This window comes from Trichechus manatus, unplaced genomic scaffold (genome assembly GCF_000243295.1).
Source record: "Trichechus manatus latirostris isolate Lorelei unplaced genomic scaffold, TriManLat1.0 scaffold00040, whole genome shotgun sequence".
Lineage (NCBI taxonomy): Eukaryota > Metazoa > Chordata > Mammalia > Sirenia > Trichechidae > Trichechus > Trichechus manatus.
The window spans coordinates 17,846,368-17,868,229 of NW_004443976.1; the positions used below are offsets into that span (position 1 = coordinate 17,846,368).

The 21,862-nt window shown below is 40.3% G+C and overlaps 2 protein-coding genes across 3 annotated transcripts in view; one reads left to right on the plus strand and one right to left on the minus strand.

Moving 5' to 3' along the window:
- The window catches only part of RPA1 (replication protein A1), a 59,588-nt gene extending 46,233 nt beyond the window's left edge, over positions 1–13,355 (minus strand). For both annotated transcript variants that reach the window (XM_023731164.1, XM_023731163.1), the window contains exons 1-4: positions 13,239–13,355; positions 3,209–3,259; positions 2,053–2,131; positions 1,277–1,385 (exon numbers count right to left, since the gene is read on the minus strand). In XM_023731164.1, the coding sequence (XP_023586932.1) occupies positions 1,277–1,385; positions 2,053–2,131; positions 3,209–3,259; positions 13,239–13,271 (272 nt within the window). In that variant the 5' untranslated portion in view covers positions 13,272–13,355. The remainder of the gene's footprint in view (positions 1–1,276; positions 1,386–2,052; positions 2,132–3,208; positions 3,260–13,238) is intronic.
- Positions 13,356–13,567: 212 nt separating this feature from the next.
- SMYD4 (SET and MYND domain containing 4) overlaps positions 13,568–21,862 on the plus strand; it is a 51,271-nt gene continuing 42,976 nt past the window's right edge. Inside the window, exons 1-2 of the mRNA XM_004376257.2 lie at positions 13,568–13,796; positions 14,928–15,073. Coding sequence (XP_004376314.1) covers positions 14,940–15,073 — 134 coding nt within the window. The 5' untranslated portion in view covers positions 13,568–13,796; positions 14,928–14,939. The remainder of the gene's footprint in view (positions 13,797–14,927; positions 15,074–21,862) is intronic.

Genomic DNA, 21,862 nt, shown 5'->3' on the forward strand with positions numbered 1-21,862 from the left:
CCGTACATAACCAATCTCCTGTCACCACCCCTCCTCCTTCCCACCACCCACGTGGACACCCTCCTCACAATACCCAGGTCCAGGCCACTATAAACAAACACTGTCATCTCCCCACGTGGTTCTGACATATCATGCTGGGCTGCCACCACTTCCTGCACAGACTGCTTGGACTTCCTCCCCACCCCACTCAGTCTTCAATGACCTGCTGCTGTCTCTCCCCTTACCCTCAAGATGCGCTTTTCATGCTCAGGATCTAAAAGCCGTACGGACACCTCCTCACCCTTCTCAGACTCTGACAAGCCATACTGGACTGCAACCACACACATCCCACGATGTTCTCCTTACCTGCTGGTTCACCAACACCCTGTGCCAGACCACAAGGATGCCCTCCTCACCCTGCTTGGGCTGACAACCTGTGCCAGTCTGCTGCCGTCCCTACACAAGCCCCTTCCTCATCCCACCCGGGCTCCTCAGCACCCTCACCTAGCTGCCACCACTCTCTTCCATCTGCACAGACACTCTCCTCATCTCTCCTAGGCTATGACAGTTGGCCCTAGGCCACTACCACCCACAAAGGAATAAAAGTGCTGTTCACCCTTGTATCTCTAACACGTGGCACCTTGTAAGTACTCAACATACTCTCTATTGGCTGAATAAAATACTTACTATGGAAGATACCAGGAGCCCTGGTGGTGTAGTGGTTAAAGTGCTCGGCTGCTAAGCAAAAGGCTGGCAGTTTGAACCTACCAGCTACTCCGTGGGAGAAAGATGGGTGGTCTGCTTCCATAAAGATTTACAGCCTTGGAAACTCTATGGGCCAGTTCTGCTCTGTCCTATCAGGTCGTTACGAGTAGACTGTAGTGGGTTTGGGTTTGGTTTTTAATGGAAGATTCAAAATTGCAAAAAAAGGAGGCAGCGTTACCTAATTAATTATGTAGTCTTTTTTGTGCTAATAAAGACCCCTTTCCATTATAAGGGGTCCGTTTGGGAGAGAATGCTAAAAACTGTGCTTCTGAAGAAATTTAAAAAATAAGAGTTTGGCATTTTGCTTTGATCTCCTACTCTGAAATTTCCAATCTGTTTCCCTACTTCCCCCGCTTGGTGCCACCTTTTAGTCACCTGAGTTCAGAACTGAATAGCTGTAAAGTCTAAGCTGCAAATTCATCATTGCCTTCTTGATTCCTAACAGAATTCTGGCATCTAATGAACTTCTCTTTTCAAAAATTAGAGTCCCTGTTCTACAACACAACAAAATACAAGAAAACACGCCACATACCTTCCATCTTTCAGCATGTTCACAATAAATCGGTTAATCTGGCAAATACAGTTGCTGGACAATTGTTCTTCCTCAACAAGAGAGTTCAGTTGTGTTGCCAACATGAAAGCTGAAAAGCACAGAGATTATTTTGAGCCTCCAACACATTCAGTCATAAGGATCTGAAAGCCAATCACACCTGTGCTAGCAAAGAAAAACGCCTTCAGTATGTTCTTGAAATTAAAACTAGCCAGACTCTGCATAGTGAAAAACAGTGTAATTTGCTGTTCATTAAACATCTGCTGCTATTCTTAAATGTATTTCTTAAAGTGCCCAAACGCATCTTTTCCATCAGTCAGATCTCATGCCAAAGACTAAAAAAATATTTCTAACGTCCTACACGTTATGACTAGATAGCAAGCACACATTCCTTCTGCAAATTCTTTCCTTTCTCCCTTTTAAAGCATCCAACACAGTAATAAAACCCCAAAAAGGCAAGTACAGGGAAGGCTAACCCATCACATTCACTAAATGTCAATATCATCCCAAGGGAAATTAATCAAAGAAAACATAGAGCACCAGTTAGAGAAAATTAATTAAGCCAAGTGGCAGCTTTCCCACTCGATCCAGTCTATTGTCAGAATGCTCTCTGCCAGCAGCAATTCTGCCTGAATGAACTGCAAAGCCAAGCAAACATAAGACTTCTGGAATACACCAAATTATTGTAATTCAAAGAGTTGGGTGTGCTTTTATCATTTAAATATTCACAAATCCCTAGACTCATACATCATACTCACAGGATAGAGTGTTCACTCCATCACTCATCAGCAGTCGATAACGGGGTGGACTATTCCCTGTAGTAATGGGACGGATGTTCTAGGACAGAAAATTTGATTCATTAGACAGGTGGTCTGCCAAGTCCCCAGGGATAAGTAAACCCAAGTGGCAGGAGAGTGGGTCTGCCATTAGTTCAACACAAACTGAACTGATTGCCCATTCTCTTGACACGTAAATCCAAGTAAAAGAAATTTGGATTTGATAATTCTTCCATGTAACCTCTCTCAACTAACACTAAGCACATCAGAATAAAATCAGGGGCCAACAACTCATTTGTTCTCTCTCCCCTAATTCAAATTTGATTGAAAATCTTTCTAAAATACATAATACAATAAGGCACCTATTACATGCAAGGTACTGGGCAAGAGATGCTAAAAATACAAAGTGAACTACAAAATCCTTGCCCCAAAGGGACTTACAGTCAGGGTGGGGATGAAGACAGAGAGGCATGACAGAGGCGTGCACATGATATGGGGGCACCAAGCCAAGACATTTATCCCACCTTGAATGCAATCAGAGGCGGCTTTTTAAAAGAAAATACTTAAAATTTAAGATGACTGGTAGCTAGCTTGGGAATAGCAGGGAGATCATCAGGCCTACTGACTCAGAATCTCTGAAAGTAAGATCCAGGATTCTGCTTTTACCGTTTTTTTTTTTGTTTTTTTTTTTAAGTTCCCAATGAAGTTTGAGAACCCCCTTAAATGAATGACAGGGTTAACGAAGAATTTTAAGCAGAGAAGTTCATTTTAGATTTCTCTCTCTGGAGGTGGTAAATAAGGCAGATTTGAGAAACACAAACCTAAGGGCAGGAAGGCAAGTTATATGGTGACTCTAGTGATGGCAGTTTTGCCACAGCAGCTATCAACCGGGAAAAGAAAAAAGAGGCAAAGCCTTAAATCTGAACCCCCAAAGGTCTAACTCTGGCTAACATGACATTTAAAAAAAAAAAAAAAAGTCTGGCTCCCTCTCAGGGCTACAATGTAGACTGGACTTTTTCTGTGACAATAGGAAGAATTTCCTGAAGCAGACAAATCCGTATGTCCTTCATCAAAACGTAATTTATAATTATATCTAAGTTTAAAAAATGTCTGACGTAAAATACATGCAGGTACTCACGATGACTTGGAGGACAGGTTTTATGGACATATCTCCCTGTTGCATTATGGCCTGAAAGAGTAAAAATAGATTCTTGTGAGATATGCACTCAAACAGACCTCCCAATGTATCCTCTTTTGTACATTCTGAATTTTAAGTCTCATCACTCTCTTAGCAACTATAAATTTTTTACAAATAAAGTAACTGTCAATCAGACTTTTAGTTTGTTTTTAAAAAGCCACCATTTGGAGGTAACCATCAGAAAAACTGGGGGGCAGTGGTGCTTCAGTGGTAGAATTTCCACCTTCCATGTGGGAGACCAGGGTTCAATTCCAGGCCAATGCACAGCAATGGCCACCACCTATTTGTCAGCAGAAGATTTTGTGTTGCTATGATGCTGAACAGGTTTCAGCAGAGAGGTCAGACTAAGATAGACTAGGAAGAAAGACCTGCTGATCTACTTCCCAAAATCAGCCAATGAAAACCCTATGGATCACAATGGTCTGATCCACAACCAATCATGGATGGCACAGAACTGGGCAGCATTTTGTTCCATTGTGCACGGGGTCGCCATGAGTTGGGGCCAACTTGACAGCAGTTAACAACAAAACGACTACCAGAAAAACTAAAAAATAATAGCAGTTAAAACTGATTGTCTGATTTTTGCTTCTTGCCATGGTGAAATAAATGACACCAGACTAGCCCTTCCAACCATACTAACAAATTGGGCAAAAACATATAAACCATTTTCAAATACCATACAACATTAGAGAAAGACTGTAATCCCTGAAACGGAAATAAATGAGGTGAGCCCTACAACAGTCCAGGTTCTCTGCAGAGACACCTTTTGGACTGTAGTTCAGGGAGGGGAGCCCAAGCAGAACATGGTGGTCCTGCTGTTCTGAGGACACAGATCAGAGTTCAGGGAGGTGAGTGTCTATATTTTGCGGCTGCAGATTACCAGAGAGGAGGGAAATACATAGAGAACAAGCTCCAATAATCTACACAGGGGTTACCTTGAGCCTCGGCTAAATAATAAGTTTTACATACACAACTTAGAATGAGACTCCAGAAGACCAGGCAAAAAACAAGTCTCAAGGAGCTAGAAGCTGACCAATTACCAGAGTGCACACAGAGCTGGTATACATCTAAGTTTCAACCAGCTGCAGTGGAGAGAACTCAATGAACATGTGATGCACTCAGAAGACACTCCAGAAAGGTCATGCCTTAGGAGTAGGACTAAACTAGCCCTTAAGTAAAAGCTAATCTAGACCCACTCCAGTCTCAAAAGGATCATGCTGATCCTGCAAGTAAATTAAGAACCTGCTAGAACAGCTCAAAACTTTTTAAAGAAATACACATAGTCCAGACACTCAATAATGTAACATTCACAATATCTATCATCTAATAAAAAATTACTAGACATACTAAAACCTTGGAATAGCAGTTCTCAAACTGCAGTCTGAGGACTCCTATGGGGCCCAAGAGTCTTTCAGAGAGTCCATAAATTCAAAACTATTTTCATCATAGTAACAAGCCTTTGCTCTTTTCTCATTCATTCAATGCAATAAAAAATTGGCTGAAAGACTAATAAAATCATGTTCTGTTAACACTGTTGAATGTCTGCTAGATGAAAAGTCAGTAAAATTAGAAATCGCAGCACTGCCACTTTCCAATATTAAGCAAGTTGTTGAATTTAAGAACTAGATACATCATGAAGGGAAGTTGATAGCTCATCAGCAGAATTCTACTTTTGCATTACAAATAGATGAATCTATAGACATGGCTGGACTTGCTGTTTCATTTGTATTCATCTGGTATCAGCACCAACAAACCATCGAATAACATCATCTTTTATGTGAATGCTTGACCACAAACAAATTACCCTGAAATACTCAAAGTGTTGAAATGACTTTCTGAAATTCTTGGTTTATCCTGGAACAGCTGCGCTGACACTGCACAATGATGGTGTAAAACCATGGCAGGTAAGACTACTAGTGCCTTAGCACAGCGACTACACTAATATTGTATTCTTCACACCTTGAACTTGTGGGGGGTGGGGTGGGAGAGTTTTGCTTCAGAATGTCCTTAATGCAGCAGTAAAAATTATTTATTAATTTTTTTAATGTTCTGTGTAACAATGCAAAAAGTATGCAAAAAGTATTTCTGCTGCATACTGAAGTATGGTTGTTGTCTCAAGGAAACACATGTGCAACTGTTTGAGTTGTAAGCTGAACTATCCACTTTTATCACGGAACTCCATTTTTACTCAAAAGAACAAATGACAAACTACGGTTATTCAAATTTGGGAATTTAGCAGGTATTTTCTTAAAAATAACAGAGTGAGCCTGTTTTCAAGGAAAATAATTGACGAGATTTGTTGCCAATGACAAAATTAAAGTTTTCAAGTGAAAATCAGAACTTTGGAAAACATATTCACCACCATAAGCTTTACAGCTTCTCAATACTTAAAAACTTTTCTGATGAAACTAGTAGTGATAGTAATTAACATGTTTTTTTATATTATAAAATTAAATATGCCAACATTTGGAAGATCTGCATAACTCAGTGAGCCAATATTTTCCAAATGACCAATCCATGTTACAAATCATTCATAGGTAAAAGAGCCATTCAAAATACAAGACAGAAAAATATCACAAATCATCATGAATAAATTATTAAATACAGCGTTCAAGAGGATTTGCGTTAGGACGAAGCAAGTAAGTCTGAGTTTTTGTAGTGCAGAGTTGAATTCTGTCCCTATTTGAATTCTTGATATTTTTCTATTAAGGAGTTTTTGTATTAATTCTGATTTAAAAAAATATTACATTGTAATATTATTTTGATTACTGATTTGGTGACTCCTTATATTTTGTACCTGGGTCAAAATTTACTACTCTTGACCCTGTTACCAGATGTTTCTATCTAAATAAAAATGTTTCTACTCTTTTAAAAAAAAGCAAGGTAGACCAATTCTACATTCCAACTAACCTGTAAGAAACTACCATTTGTTGAGTTTTGGTATAGTATTAAAGAAGCATATCCACAGTTATCTGAAAAGGTTATTATTAAAATATTCCTCCCTTTCATAACTACCTATCTGTATGAGGCCAGAATTCCTTCATATACTTCAACCAAAACAACATACAGCAATAGCCTGAATGCAGCAGCAGATAATAAAATCTAGTTGTCATGTCTCCTATTATGCTAGATATTAAAGAGATAAGCAAAAATGGAAAAAACACGACTTTTCTATTTTTTACTTTGAAAAATAGTTTTTAATAAAATGTTATTTATATTAAAAAGTAATGTGCTCATTGTTATTTTAAATGAATAAGTATTTTTAAAATATCTCAGTTATAATTTCAAATATGGGGAGGTAGATATAACCCACAAAAACAAAAGCTCTTGTATGTGGGGTCGTCAATGAGTAAAGCCATCCCAAGAGCAAAACAGGTGAGAATCACTGCCCTACAGCAATCATAAAAAAAACTAAAGCAAAGAGGACAGCTAATAAGTTAAGAATGGAGATAAACTTGAAACATGAAAAATACTCAAATAATCCAAATCAAGGCAGGGAAAGCAAAAAAAGGAAAAAAAAAAACAGGACAAATAGAGAACAGACAGCAAGATGAAAAACTTAAACTTAAATATATCAATAATTATATTAACTGTAAATACTTCAAGCACTCCAATTAAAAGGCAGAAACTGTCAGACCGAATACCAAAAAAGGAAAACAAAACAAAAAACAAACCCTGTTGTTGTCAAGTAGATTCCAACTCATGGCGACCCCATGTGTTAGAGCAGAACTGCTCCATAGGATTTTCTTGGCTGTAATCTTTATGGAAGTAGATCACCAGATCTGTGCCACCGATGGGTGGGTTTGAAAACACCAACCTTTAGGTTAGTAGCCGAGAATAAACCATTTACACCACCTAGGAACCATCAGAATGAGTAAGACCAAACTATCTGACTATTTGCTGTCTATGGAGCCCTGGTGGCATGGTGGGTAAGAGCTCAGGCTGCTAACCAAGAGGTCGCAGTTCAAATCCACCAGCTGCTCCTTGGAAATCCTATGGGGCAGCTCTACCCTGGCCTATAGGGTCATTACACATCGCAATCTACTTGATAGCAACAAGTTTTGGGTTTTTTTTTTTTTTTTTGGTTTTTATTTGCTGTCTACAAGACATGTAAAATATTGGAAAAAGGTAAATTAACATCAGACAAAACAGACTTCAGGTCAAGGGATGGTACCACAGATAAAAAGGGACATTTCACAGTAATGATATGGGATATAAAGTCAAAAAAGATTTCTGACCTGTAATAAAATAAATGGCTGAACTAACGCTAGCGCTAAAAGTTCAGCGTGTAACGTTTCATACAGGCTCAAACTGTTGCTTAAGAACCAACCTTATTACTAAGGTTTTGTGGTTAACTGTGAATCAGTGACCAAACCTTACCGAAAACTCAGTTAGACCTCTCCAAAAAATCGTATGCTCTGTACAAGGTAATGTTTAACAACCTGTTGGGCCATCTTCACGCCATTGTTTATGACCGGTCATGAGAGCCCCTCCATGAAACACATCTTGTAATTATGTCTTTTAGCCAGTCAATGTATGTTAGTTGTATTTAACATAACCAATAATGTTAAAGGCCACATTTTACCTTGTCCCACCTCTGACTGACCTCCATCACTGGAAACCAATCAGAATACTATGTGTATAGTTCTTCATACAGCAGTATAACTACGGTTGATTTGTATCCCTCCCTTTGGAATCCATGAACTTCAGACCCTGACGTTTTCACAATTCCCTCATTTGAATGATATACTGACTTCAATAAATCTCTTTGATTTTTCTTTGAGTTAGACAGTCTTTTCTCTACAACAATAAAAGGGTTAATTCCTGAAGAAGACAGAACAATGTTAAATTTGCGCACCTAGCAATAGTTTCAAAATACACGAAGAAAAAAACTAACAGAATTGAAAGGAGAAACAGACAAATTCACAGTTGTAACTGGTGATTTCAACATTGTTCTCTCTCAGTAATTGATATGGCACATTGGCAAAAAAATAAGTAAAAATATAGGAGACTTGAAACCATCAACCAACTTGACCTAATTAGATCATTTAACAACTGTAAAATACACATTTTTTAAGTGCACCTGAAACATCTGTCAAGCTTACCATGTGCCTGTAATGCAGTGAGTCTCAATAAATGTCAAAGGACTGAAATCATACAGTGTACATTCTTTGATCACACAGGAATTAAACTGGAAATCAATAACATGTTATCTAGAACTCTCCCCAATATTTGGAAATTAAACAACACACTTCTAAATAACTCATCTGTTAAAGAAGAAATCACAAGGGAAATTAGGAAGTATTATTAACCAAATGAAAACAAAAACACAATATCAAAATTTATAGGCTGTAGCTAAAACAATGCTTGGAGGGAAAATTATAGCTTTAAATGCTTATATTAGCAAAGAAGGTCTAAAATCAATGATCTAAGTTTCCACTATAAAAAGCCAGAAAAAGAACAAATTAAACCCAAGAATGAAAAGGGAGGAAATAATAAGAGAAACTCAATGAAACAGAAAATGAGTAAGCAATAGGGGTGGAAAAAATTGAACCAAAAGCTGGTTCTTTGAAAATATCAATAAAATGGATAAACCTCTACCTAGTCTGGTATTCTCTGATATTCTTAGAATTCTCTGATGCTGATATTCTCAAAATCAGAAATGAAAAAGGAAGAACCACTATGTTGAGTTGTTAGGTGTCAACAAGTCGGTTGCCGTTGGCGCGGCGACAACTGCCAGAGCGGCGAAGACAGTAACCAATGCCACAACTCTTACAGAGAAGTGGGGCCAAGGAGGGTCACTGTGAGGAGTCGACCCCCACTTCAGTCCCAGGAGTTTATTTATAGTCAATACAGCAAGCAGTGAAGCAAATCACAGAACAATGGGCTTTAGGTGAATAACAAGAAGTTTCGGGCAAGAAAGAATGGGTTTCAAGCAAACAAGTCAATTAGTAAAGAACAGTAGGTTTTGGAAAAACAAGTGGTGCCTAATCTCTTTCTCATCGAGGACATGTTTCACCGTGTTCTGCGCATGGGCGTTTGAGAGGCTGAAGTTGGCCATAGTGCAGCCATGTTTAAATGGCACATATCCCCACAGGTTGCAATTCATCATGACTCCATGTACAACAGAACTATAAATCATGTACACATATATAGAAAATAATAATGAAATATTATAAACAACTTCATGAAACAAGTTAGATAAAATGGACAAATCCTTGAAAAACACAAATTATCAAAACTTACCAAAAAAAAAAAGAAAACCCACAGAAAATCTAAAGAGCTCTATATCTACTAAAGAAATTCAATTCTTAATATTCCAACACAGAAAATTCTAGGCCTCGTGGCTGTACTGGTGAAATCTATCTAACATTTAAGGTAAAAATATACCAATTTTGCAAAAATTATTTCAGGACACAGAAAAGAACACTTTCCAACTCATTTTATGATGCCAGGTTTACAACTGAATATTTGCATGGCTGCTAACCAAAAGGCCGGCAGTTCGAATCCACCAGTTGGCTCCTTGGAAACCCTATGGGCAGTTCTACTCTGTCCTACAGGGTAGCTAAGAGTTGGAATCTACTCGATGGCACCTAACAACAACATACATTAAAAAAAAATTAAACTTGAAATGACTCAAACGGATCATATTATTTCCTTCTATTTATGTAAAGTTTTAAAACAGTCAAAACTAACCTACAGTGTGATAGAAACCAGAATACCTGGAGTGGGAGGATGGGGAAAGGAACAGTAGGAAACTATGTGCATCGATGGAAATGTTCTATATCTTGATTAGGGTGTTGGTTACCGGGGTGTACACATTTGTTAAAACAAATCAAACTGTACACTTAAAATCAGTGCATTTTATTTTAAGTAAATTAAACTTTAATAAAAACAAACAAAAAAACCCGTTGCTGTTGAGTTGATTCCGACATAAGGACCCTAGAGGACAGAGAAGAATTGCTCCGCAGGGTTTCCAAGGAGCAGCTGGTGGATTTGAACTGTCGACTTTTGGTTAGCAGCTGAGCTCTTAACTACTGCACCACCAGGGCTCCAAACTTTAATAAAGGTGATTAAAAAAAAAAAGCAGTTGTTTTTGGGAACAGAACTGGGGCTAGGTGGGACAGAAGACTGATAATATCCTCAAATGCCTTTCTGCGTTTAAGATCTATTTGATCTTAAAACCATGTACATGTATTACTTTTTTTTTTTTCAATTTAAAAATGTCATCACAAATACTGAATTTGAGGTTTACTCTTTTGGGACATATAGCATCATGCATACACCTAAAATTGCTTTAAATTTTCCAAATTAACAATACAAATTATTATAATTGTATAGTAAAAAATACAAGGCAAGAGTTATTGCTTAACGGGTACAGAGTTTCTGTTTTGCGTGATGACGTTTTAGAAATAGATGGTGGTGGTGGCTGCCCAACATTATGAATGTAATTAATGCCACCGAATTGTACACTTAAAAACGGTTAAAATGGCAAATCTTATGTTATACATATTTTACCACAATAATTAAAAACCATGCCAAAAATGTAATAGTGAAGGGCACATGAATTCAGATCCCCACTCTACAGACAAGTGATTTAATGTCTCTGCACTTTCAACATTTATTCTCCTGTAAAATGAGAGTAATGATAAAAATCTACCTTACAGCTTAATAAAAGTACTGATTATTATGTGCAAAGTATCTGGCACATTGGAAAGCAAAAATATTAGTTCCTTCCCCTTTCTTTCTATAATCCAATTATTTAACATACAAATGCCATTTATTCCATTTACCACAGTAGTTCCATGCATAATCTTCTATTTTATGATGTCTTGCTCAAAAAGCCTCTATTTGTGTGCTGTTTTCTTATTCTTTTGGGCCTGTGTCTTTTGCACTAAAATGATACTACTTGTTTTAGCTGATAATCAGAGTTGACAAAGGTTCACTACACACACTGCCAGGATACAGACACACACACACGCACAAATTTTCTTTTTCATTTGAGTAAAACTCAAGTAATAGTTTACCCAACACCGGAAATATGTTTCTAAAATTTTGAATACAGGGAAAAATTACTCAGCAAATTTAAATTATCCCATGATCACTCCTTTTAAAAGTGAAGAACCATTTCTAATTTTCTTTAAGGTGGAAGGTAGCAACTATAAAGTGAATGAGGACTACAATCTGCACTTTTCAGGTCTCAGCATTCATGCATCCCCAATTTAAGCAAATATTTACTGGACTCCATCTACTGCTCTTCCCCTTCCTGTTTTCCCCTAAGCTCCCTTTCCTCCCCATCCATCACTATCCCTTTGTTTTCACTGCCTAATGCATTCAGGGAGCCCTGGTGGCACAGTGGTTAAGAGCTTGGCTGCTAACCAAAAAGACTGGCAGTTTGAATCCACCAGCTGCTCCTTGGAAACCCTATGAGGCAGTTCTACTTTGTGCTATAGGGCCACTATGAGTCAACTGACTCGATGGCAACGGGTTTGGTTTTGGTTAATGCATTCACACATTAGCAAACACTGGGCACAGTATCCCCAGTACCTAGAGCAGCACTGGCAATTTTATGTTGAGCAGAAAAGCAAACATGATTACTGGCCTCCTGGAATTTACAATCCGGTCGGAGAGTCAAAAAGTGACTGATATTAATCAAACAACAAACGAATGTAAAATTACATCAGTGATTATAAAAAATAGGTAACATCAGAAAAGGAGGGTAAGAATGATTGCACAACTCAAAGAATGTAATCAATGTCACTAAATCGTATATGTAGAAACTGCTGAATTGTTTTATGTTTTACTGTGTATACTCTCAACAACAAAAAAAATAAAAGTAACATGTATTGAGCATTTACTATGTATCAGGCATTGAGTTAAACACTTTAAATATAATAACTCAGTTAATCCTCCCACTTATGCAATACACACTTGGTATCATTACTTGCGTTTCAAAGAACAGGAAAAGAGGCAGAGGACGTTTAGTATCTTGCCCAAAGTTACACAGGTGGTAAGCAAAGGAACAGGGATGAGGTTCTCAAAATTTAGTCTAGCAAGGGAAGTTAAAGAAGGCTTCCCTCAGGAAGTCCCAACTGAGCTGGGATTTGAAGATGATGTTAGCTAGTGAAAGGGAGAGTGAAGAACCACTCAGGCAAAAGGCAGACGAAAAAGCATGTTCAAAGGTCTTATGGAAGGCAAGAGTATGGACATGTTGAATTTGAGATGCCTTTGAGATAACAAGTAGACAGATTATAGAGGCTTGTTCTCAACGTAAAGGCAACTCGGGACAAGGAAACGTGTGCGAAATTGACACATAGATGGTTATGAGGTTGCCTTGGGAGAAGAGGGCCTAGACCAGAGCCACGAGTCAACAAAGTTTACAAAAGACCCGTCAAGCTGCCCTACAGGGGCCAAAAGAAGAGTGTAACCACAACGAAGCGATGCTCGACAGACTTTAACGTTGCTGAGAACTCAGGTAAGTTGAAAACTGAAAAGTATCTGTTGGATTTAACTACTTGGAAACCACTGGTAACTTCAGCCAAAGGTATTTCTATAACGATCGGGGGATGATGGATTGGAGCGGGTTAATAAGTTAATGCGAAATGAGTAAATAAAATAGCTAAAAACAACTCTGCAGAAGTTTGGCTGTGATGCGGGCAAGGAAGGAGACAGTAGCAGGTTCAGGGAAATGGGGGAGGGGCGTTAAGAGTTTACTTTTTGTTTTAAGTAGGAAAAACGTGACCATGTTTAAAAGACGATGGAAAAAATCCTTCGAGGAGCGAGTGATGGACCATACAAGAGAGACACCTCGGCGGTTCCCCACCGCCCCTCGCAATCCACTTCCCTCGAGTTCTCCCCCCACCGCCCCTAGCTCCTCTCCCCTTCTCCACTCCGCACATCTCCAGAATCTCCGCCCCCAGGGCCCATAGCCACCCCGTCCCGCCCGCCCGGCTCCCAGGCGGCTGCTCACCGCAATGGCCCCCTCGCTCAGCTGGCTGACCATGGCTCCGCCGCGTTAACTCCCGCGCTGTAGCTGCTCCGTAGCCCCAACGCTACTCCCGGGGGTCCCGTGCGCTCCTAAGCGATTGGCCCGCGGAGTAGCGCGCGCCACTCCGCCTCTCGACGTGCGTGCGGCGCCGGGGCGGGCCCAAGAGCCAAGTAGCAACTGCATTGGCTGAGACGCGGCGGACGGCCCACGTGACCCGCCAAAGGGAGTTTGGGATCTAGTCGCGGGATGGCTGGGCCTGGGGGCGGGGCGCAGAGCCGAAGGGCGGGCAAAGGCTTTCCCCGACTCAGCTAAGGGCGCTAATGGCCCAGTTCCGGGAACTCACCGAACCGGCTGTCGAGAGCGTATCTAGCGCGGTTCTTAGAGGGAGACAGACTGACAGCCCAGAAAAGAGTTAGAGCTGTTCCTTGGGAACTCTGCTGCTACATATAGGCAAAGCAGCGACTTGGTTCCTTGAACAATCCAGTGCCGAACGCCTGCTGGTGCCAGTCCCTGAGCTTGGCACTGTGGGGGCCTCTGAAGGTAAATAAGACCCAGCTCCCGCCCTCAGATGAGAGTACACTCTATCGGTAGAGTATCCATTGTGAGTAGTCCAAACTAAAAGTAGGTATGCACGGGCTCTAGAACAGACACAAAATGTACTGGAATCACAGGTGGAAGATCAGGGGAAGGCTTCCAGGAGGAGGTGCCATATGAACTGAATCTGGAAGGATGTGTGGGAGTTTGCCAGGTGTGAGGATAGGGTGTTCCTGGCGGAATGAATAAGCTATGCAAAAATTTTGTAGAGACGAAATAGCCTGGCAAACTGGGGGACAAGAGGTAGCTGTGAGTAGTTCAGTATGGTAGGGTACCGAGGAAGAAGTTCACCTGAGAATTAGAAAGGAAGCTAAGGGTAGAATAATGAAGGGTTGATACTGGTCTTCCCTATGTGCTAGGAAGAGCATTGATGAATTTAAGGCAGAGGACTGACATCTGTCTCAATGTGGAGGATGGATTGAAGTGGGGAGAAACTGAGGACAAGGAGACTAGATATGACACTGGAAAGATTGTCAGACAAGAGATGTTGAGGGTCTGAACTGAGAGAATGACCTGTGAGTTGAAGGAGAAAACTGAACCATGTAAGAGAGAGAAATGCTTGTTAACTGAATAGTTGCTGGGATGAGTGAAAAAGAAAAATCTGGTGTCTCCCAGATTTCCGACTTGAACAACTAGATAGAGCTTCCAAGAGGACAGTGATGGTAGCTATCTAATCTGATTCATCATTGTGTGTCCATCACCTAGCATGGTACCTGGAACATAGTAGGCTTTCAATTAATATTGAGTGAGTTGGTGTGAGAAAATATAGATCCTTCCTCAGACTGTAGTTATAAAACAACAACAACCTGTTGCTGTCAGGTCGATTCCGACTCATAGCGACCGTATAGGCCCCATTGGGTTTCCAAGGAGCATCTGGTGGATTCAAACTGCCAACATCTTGGTTAGCAGCAGAGCTCTTTACCACTGCACCACCAAGACAAGAAAACATCCATGTAAACAAATATAGAAAAAGACCCAGAGAATTGATTTTGTTGCTTTACCCTTGCTGGAATAAAATCTTGATTTTCTGGCATTGTGCATTTATAGAAATCTGATTCCTTATTATTCATTTTACAGATCTAAAGTAGCATGGATCTACCTGTGGATGAGTGGAAAGCATACGTACTCAGGAAATGGTCTTTGCTTCCAACGCCCATTCAGGACACAATTTCTGCAGCAGAGACTTTGAGTGATATCTTCCTTCACTGCTCTTCGCTTTTTCAGTAAGTGACTAGAAGTGATCTGGAAATTTTTCTCTTTTTTGTTTGCTTTGAACTAATATCTCTTTTTGTGGGAAGGTTAATTTCAGATTTTTCTATTTTGGGGGCATTCAACAGTTCTCCTTCCTGTTTCCACAGTCTTTTCTAACCCACAGTCATACAATAGGTAAGGATGACTATTTAGCTTGCTTGGTGTCAGTGTTATTATTTCAATAACTCATTGCCTTGCTATAGTCACTAGGCTGTGAACCTTGCCATCTCCCAGAGGATATGGTGGAGATTTACTAACTGCACATGAAAATTTATAAGTTCTCAAATTTGGAAAGGACCTTACAGGTGTTATAGTTTAACTCCAGCAATTTTCAAACTCTCTCTTTTGACTACACCTTCAGTAAGAAATATATTTTACATCACAATCTACTACACACATACATATGTAGAAAACTGAAACAGAAGTTTCCTGAAACTTAATTCATTCCATAAATATTTATTGATCATCTATGTTGTGCAAGGCATGGTGCTGGATGCTCAGAATACACCAGTGAACAAAATAGACAAAGATCCTTACCTTTGAGGAGCTTCATTCTAACAAGGAAGGACAGATAATAAACATCACAAAGTATATAGTATGTTAAAAGTAATAAATATAGTAAGGGGGGAAAAAAAAGTGGAACAGGGTAGGAGAAATAGGCGGTGCCAGGAGCAAGAGTGCAAGAGGTAGTGTTAAATAGGATGGTCAGGGTATGCCTCGTTGAAAAAGTGAAACTTGCGGAAAGATTGGAGGTAAGGAGTCAACCAAGTAGGTAGCTAAGAGAAGAGCTTTTCAGGTAGAGACTGGAGCAAAGGCCCTGCATTGGGAATATGTCTGGCCCATTCAAAGAACAGCAAGGAGGCTGATGTGGATGAACAGAGTAAGCCAGAGGGAGAGTAATAGGAAATAAGATTAGAGATACAATGGGGCAGGCATGGGAGTTGGGGGAGAGCAGATGGCACAGATCATGTATGCCCTTGTAAGGGCCTTGTCCTTTTACTCTCAGTAGGAAGCTATTGCAAGGTGGGGTAGGCAGGATTCTAAAGATGCCCCCCCCCCCAAAGATTCTTGTCCCCTGGTTATTCAGTCCAACACTAATCTAGGGACTGCTATGAAGGGATTTTGCAGATGTAATTAAAATCCCAAGTCAGTTGGCCTTGAGATATGGAGGTTATCTGGGTATGCCTGACTCAGTCAGGTGAAACCTTTAAAGCAGAGCATTTTTCCCAGCTGTAACAGAAGGGGAAGTCAGAGAGATTCAAAACATGGAAAGATTCAGTGCACTGTTGCTGGCTTTGAAGATGGAGGGGGCCACATGACAAGGAATGCCAGCATCTTCTGGAAGCTGAGTCTTGCCCTTGGCTGACAGCCAGCAAGGAAATGGGGACCTCAGATCTACAACCGCAAGGAACTGCATTCTGCCGCTGATCTGAATAAGCTTAGAATTGGATTCTTTCCGAGATCTTCCGTATAAGAGCACACCTTGATTTAGGCCTTGTGAGACCCTAAGCAGAGAATTCAGCTAAGCCTGCCTTGATTCTGAGCTATAGAACTATGAGATAATAAACGGCTTTTGTTTTACACTGCCAAGTTGGCGGCAATTTGTAACAAAGCAATGGAAACCGAAAGCAAGGTTTTGAGAGAAGAGTGATACGATTATATTTAAAACTGGGGGCTGCAAACTACAGCCTGCAGGCTAAGTGCAGTCCGCTGCCTGGTTTTGTATGGCCCAGCTAAGAATAGTTTCTACAGATAAACATTTGCAACCAACTGACTTTAAACCCCAATTAAGCAAAATGTCCCTTAAAATTTTTTTTCTCATTGGTAGACCTGCATTACAAAAAAAAATTGTACTTAGTTATTACTATGTTTTTAATTTTATCAACAAAAAATCATGGAAATTTGTTTTCTCTCCTGTACCTACGTAATGTCCTTGATTTTGCTTCTTTGCCTGCAACGCCAAAATATTTGCTATCTGTCCCTCTAAGGAAAAGCTTGCTGACTCTTGTTTTAAAGGATTTCTTTTACTGCTGTGTTGAAGGTAGACTATGGGGGGTAAGGGAGAAAGCAGAGAGACCTGTTGGGAAGCTATTGCAGTAGTCCAGGTAAGAGATGATATAGTAGCTTGGACCAGGGTGGTAACCTTGGTTATGGATCAGACCATTGTGATCCACAGGGTTTTCACTGGCTGATTTTTTGAAGTAGATCACCAGGCCTTTCTTCCTAGTCTTAGTCTAGAATCTCCACTGAAACCTGTTCAGCATCATACCCATTGCTGTGGAGTCGATTCCGACTCATAGTGACCCCATAGAACAGAGTAGACCTGCCCCATAGGATTTCCAAGGAGCGCCTGGTGGAGCATCATAGCAACACACAATCCTCCACTGACAGGTGGTGCCTGCACATGAGGTGCATTGGCCTGGAGTTGAACCCTGGTCTCCCACATGGAAGGTGGAAATTCTACCTAACAGATGCAATGTGATGTGTTAGAGAATAAGAGAAATAAAAAATAACTCTAGGGACTTCAGCCTGAAGGGCCAAAGGTAGAAGGATAAGATTGCCATCACTTAGAAAGGCTGCAGGTGGAGCTCTTTTGGGAAGGAAGATCAGGAGTTCATGTTGAGATGTGTTGAGATTGAGATGTCTTTTAGACATCCAAGTGGAGATGTCTAAATGAGTGGAGTTTGGGAAAGAGGCCTGGGTTAGAGATATAAATGTGGGAATTGTACATGACATTTAGAGGCATGAGACTGGATGAGCTCACCAAGGAAGGGGGTGTAGATGCTTACTAAATGTGATGCACTTTGGTATTTTCCACTTACTTCATTTAAAAAAAAAGCTAATCTGGGCCTACTGAATTGATTTCATGACTCACTGAGTCTTGACCTCCAGTTTGAAAAACAACATCTAAAGCACTACAGGATCTGTGAATTGCGTTTACAAAATTTCCAAAAATGATGGAGAACTGCTGATGAAAACTTTGGGTAATATGCAGAGTTTTCCTATGATAAATTGATATAGCTTACTAACAGCAAAGTATAATACTCCACAAGAATCATTTTGAAGTTTCAGTGTACCGAAAAGGAATGTAAATCAAAGAAAAGTATTTTCCTAGTCATTTAATACTGGAGTTCCTCAAGACTCCAAACTAGGCTCTTTTTCCTTTTCGCTCTTTGTTCTCTCTTGAGGCGGTCTCGTCCACCCTCTTGACATCAGTTGCCTCCTGTATACTGATTACCCTTAAAATATCTCTGGTCCTGATCTCTCCTTGAAGACTCAAGTATCTAAATCCAGCTGCCTACTTGAGAATCTCAAAGATACTTAAAATTCAACATATCCAAAACCAGATTCATGATTTTGCCCTCAAAACGAGATCCCCTTCCAGTGATCTCTGTCTTAATGAATTGTACAGCGATATAATATGTTCACTTCCTAAAACTAGCAACCTAAGAGCCATTCTGTATTAAAAACTGAACTCAAGTTCTCCCCCATCAACACACACACCTATATCAGATCCTCTTCTGTGATCCCTTGGCAAATTGCTATACGATCTGTCCAGTTGGTACCCAAACTGATAGCATGCTTGGTTTTTCCTTCTCCTCACACTCCATATTAAATTCATTCTCGAGTCTCGTCTATTGTACCTGCTAGGTTTCTTTGAAATTTGGCAAATAGAACTTCTGCTGCTGGGTAGGATATAATAGGTCACAGCAAGTAATACTTGCATTACAACTAAAAAAAAATGATAAACTGTAATAATTATTTTTTAAAGACATCAGAAAGCAACAAGGACTAGATGGCTAAAATTCCATAGAGGGAAGACCTCTTCCTAAGTGATCACCAGTCATTTTATTTTCCTGGGAATAACTGCAGGCTGAGGATCAGGCTAGGCCCAAGCAGAGGAACTAACCTTAGGGAAACAGAAATCAGCAGAGCTTTTGGCAGTCATTTGGGGCCGATATGCTAGATTGGAAATCAGAAGAGGCCCAAACTCAAGACCCAAATGTAGAGTCAGCTTTCCTCATAGCACATTTACAAAGTTCATGGTGAAAGATGTCATTAGCTTCTGTAGGGCTTCTACCACAATGTTAAGAATATAGTAAATTACAAGACATTGAAAGATGTGTGAAAATAACCAACAATTAAGAGAAAAAGTAAACCTTAGAAATAGGTCAACTAATGATTCACATACAGGAATTAGTAGACAAGGACTTTATATAACTATGATATGTGTTTAAAAAAAAATAGAGGAAAAGATGGACAAAATAGATGGAAAAATACATTTCATCAGGGAATTGTAATCTGTAAGAAAGAATCAAATGGATTTTCTAGAACTGAAAAATAACATAACTGAAATTAAGAACTTAATTTGTAAGTCTGACAGCAATTGGACACAGTGGAACACAGGATTAGTGAATTTGTTCATGGCTGAAAGGTGAGTGTGATGAAGAAGGAGGCCAGAGAGATAGACAATGGTCAGATCAGATTGCAATGTCTGACTGACTATAATAAATTAAGAATGTTAATCCTGACTTCCGGGCAACATGGCACTATAGTCAGAAGCACCACGCCGTCCCTCCGCAGCAAAGATCAGAAAAACTAAGTCAAACAGAGTCACATGTGAATCCTGAAACCCTAAGCATCAAATGAAGAGATAAAGAACTCAGCCAAGCACCGAATGGAATAAGAAACTGACCGAGAACAGAGAGCAAGGAGAGATACATGCAGAGGTCCCCTATCAGCTACTATAGCACGGATCTGCCATCTTGGACTCCTGTCGGAGGTCAGCGAACAGAGGTTATGAGAAAGCAGCTTCACAGAGCTTCCAGCAGAAGACAGAACAACCGGAAACCAGCAATATAGGCTTTCTCACCACCCACCCCTCTTCACCTCTACTTAGCCGCCTCTGCTTCCTGCAGCCACAGTCTGTTGGCTGGGAAGCACCAGCTTCACCCTGGTGTCACTTGGATTCCACCTGCCCACACTGACCAGCTCCCAGAATGCCTTTTGTTGGCTGCTGGTGTTGCTTTTTTCCGTTTCTTTAGATTTTTTCCTTACCTCTCACCACCTCCCCCTCCTTTCTCTCAAATACCTACCTCCGTGCACCATCTTTGCTTCTTCCTGAAAGACTATGAAACACCACTTGACTGTGAAACTGTTTCCTGGCCCGTGCTGCTACGCTGGTGGGACCCTCGGGTCTTTTTTGTTGGTTGGCTCTGATTTGTTCTGTTTTGATTTGTTTGTTTTCTTTTTCTTTTCTCGGCTTGGGAGCCCCTTGTAGCCAGGCAGTACCACGCGGCTTGGAAGCTACTCCCTTACTCTGCGCAGACACACAGGGACATCCCTGGGGGCATTTCTTTTTTCTTGTTTTTGGGTTTTTTTTTTTGTTGTTGTTCCTTTGTTTTGTTTTCTTCTCTCTTACTCCCTTTTGTCTTTTTTCATTTCCAATTTCTTGATTTATTCATTTTTTTTTACCCTTTTTCTTTTTTTTTTCCATTTTTGTTTTCCCCCATTTCTCAGTCTCTTATCTCTCCACTCCAATAGCAAGCTCCTTCAGCACTCTTTTTGTTTGTGTGTATGTTTTAGGCTCCTGTTCCTCTCTCCTCTCTCTCATCTTTCCCATACCCATCTTAGCTCCACACATCACAATGTATCCCCTCCTTCCTGCCTACCTGCACCGTGCGCTGAACATCACACTCCCAAGCAGCACAGGCACGGCCTACTGGAACCCGCCCTGCACTGATTCCCGGTCCACACTGTCAGCCCTGGTCCGTGCCACAAACAACCCATCCCAGCAACTCCCATTCAGCTGGACCTGCCTTGCTGTACCATACTTGAGTGACTGACCCTGCCCATTGGAGAAGGAGGTGAAAAGTATCGTGCCCACAGACGAGCAAATGACAAAGAACACACAGCCCGCCTGCTCAGACCTAACCAAATAAAACAAAAAAGCAGGATGAAACAAACAAATCTATAGTCAATAAATGAGGAAAATAACCGCTGAATGCCCCAAAAATAGCAGACAATATCAAAATATTTACAAACACAGGACAGGATGGTTCCAGTAGGCGTCCAAAATAAAACACAAGATGACCTTCCAGTAGAAGAAAAGGCACTAGAAGTACCTGATAGGGAATTCAAATCTCTAATACTCAGAATTATCCAAGAGTTGAAGCAAAAAGCAGACAAAAATGAGGAAAAAATTGACAAATTCATGAAAAATACAGACCAAAAAATGGAAGAATTCAAGAAAATAATACAGGAACAAAGTGCTAAAATAAATTCACAACTAGAAATCATATAAAAACAACAACTAGAAATCCAAAAGATAAACATGAAGATTTCAGAAATGGACAGTGTCATAGAAGGGCTGAGGAGCAGATTTGAAACGATGGAAGGTAGGATCAGCGAAATTGAATACAAACACTTGGATACAACTGTGTTTGAGGAAAAATCAGAAAAAAGAACGAAGAAAAATGAAGAAACCCTGAGAATTACATGGGATACAATCAAAAGCAAAAATCTGTGCATGATCGGAGTTCCAGAACAGGGGGAGAAAACAGAAAACACAGGTTCATTGAAGAACTGCTGACAGAAAACTTCCCCAATATCATGAAAGATGAAAAGCTGACCATCCAAGAAGCTCAATGAACCCCATATAGGATAGACCCCAAAAGAAGATCACCAAGGCATATCATAATCACACTCACCAAAACCAAAGACAAACAGAATCCTGAGAGCAGCTCAAGAAAAACAAAAAG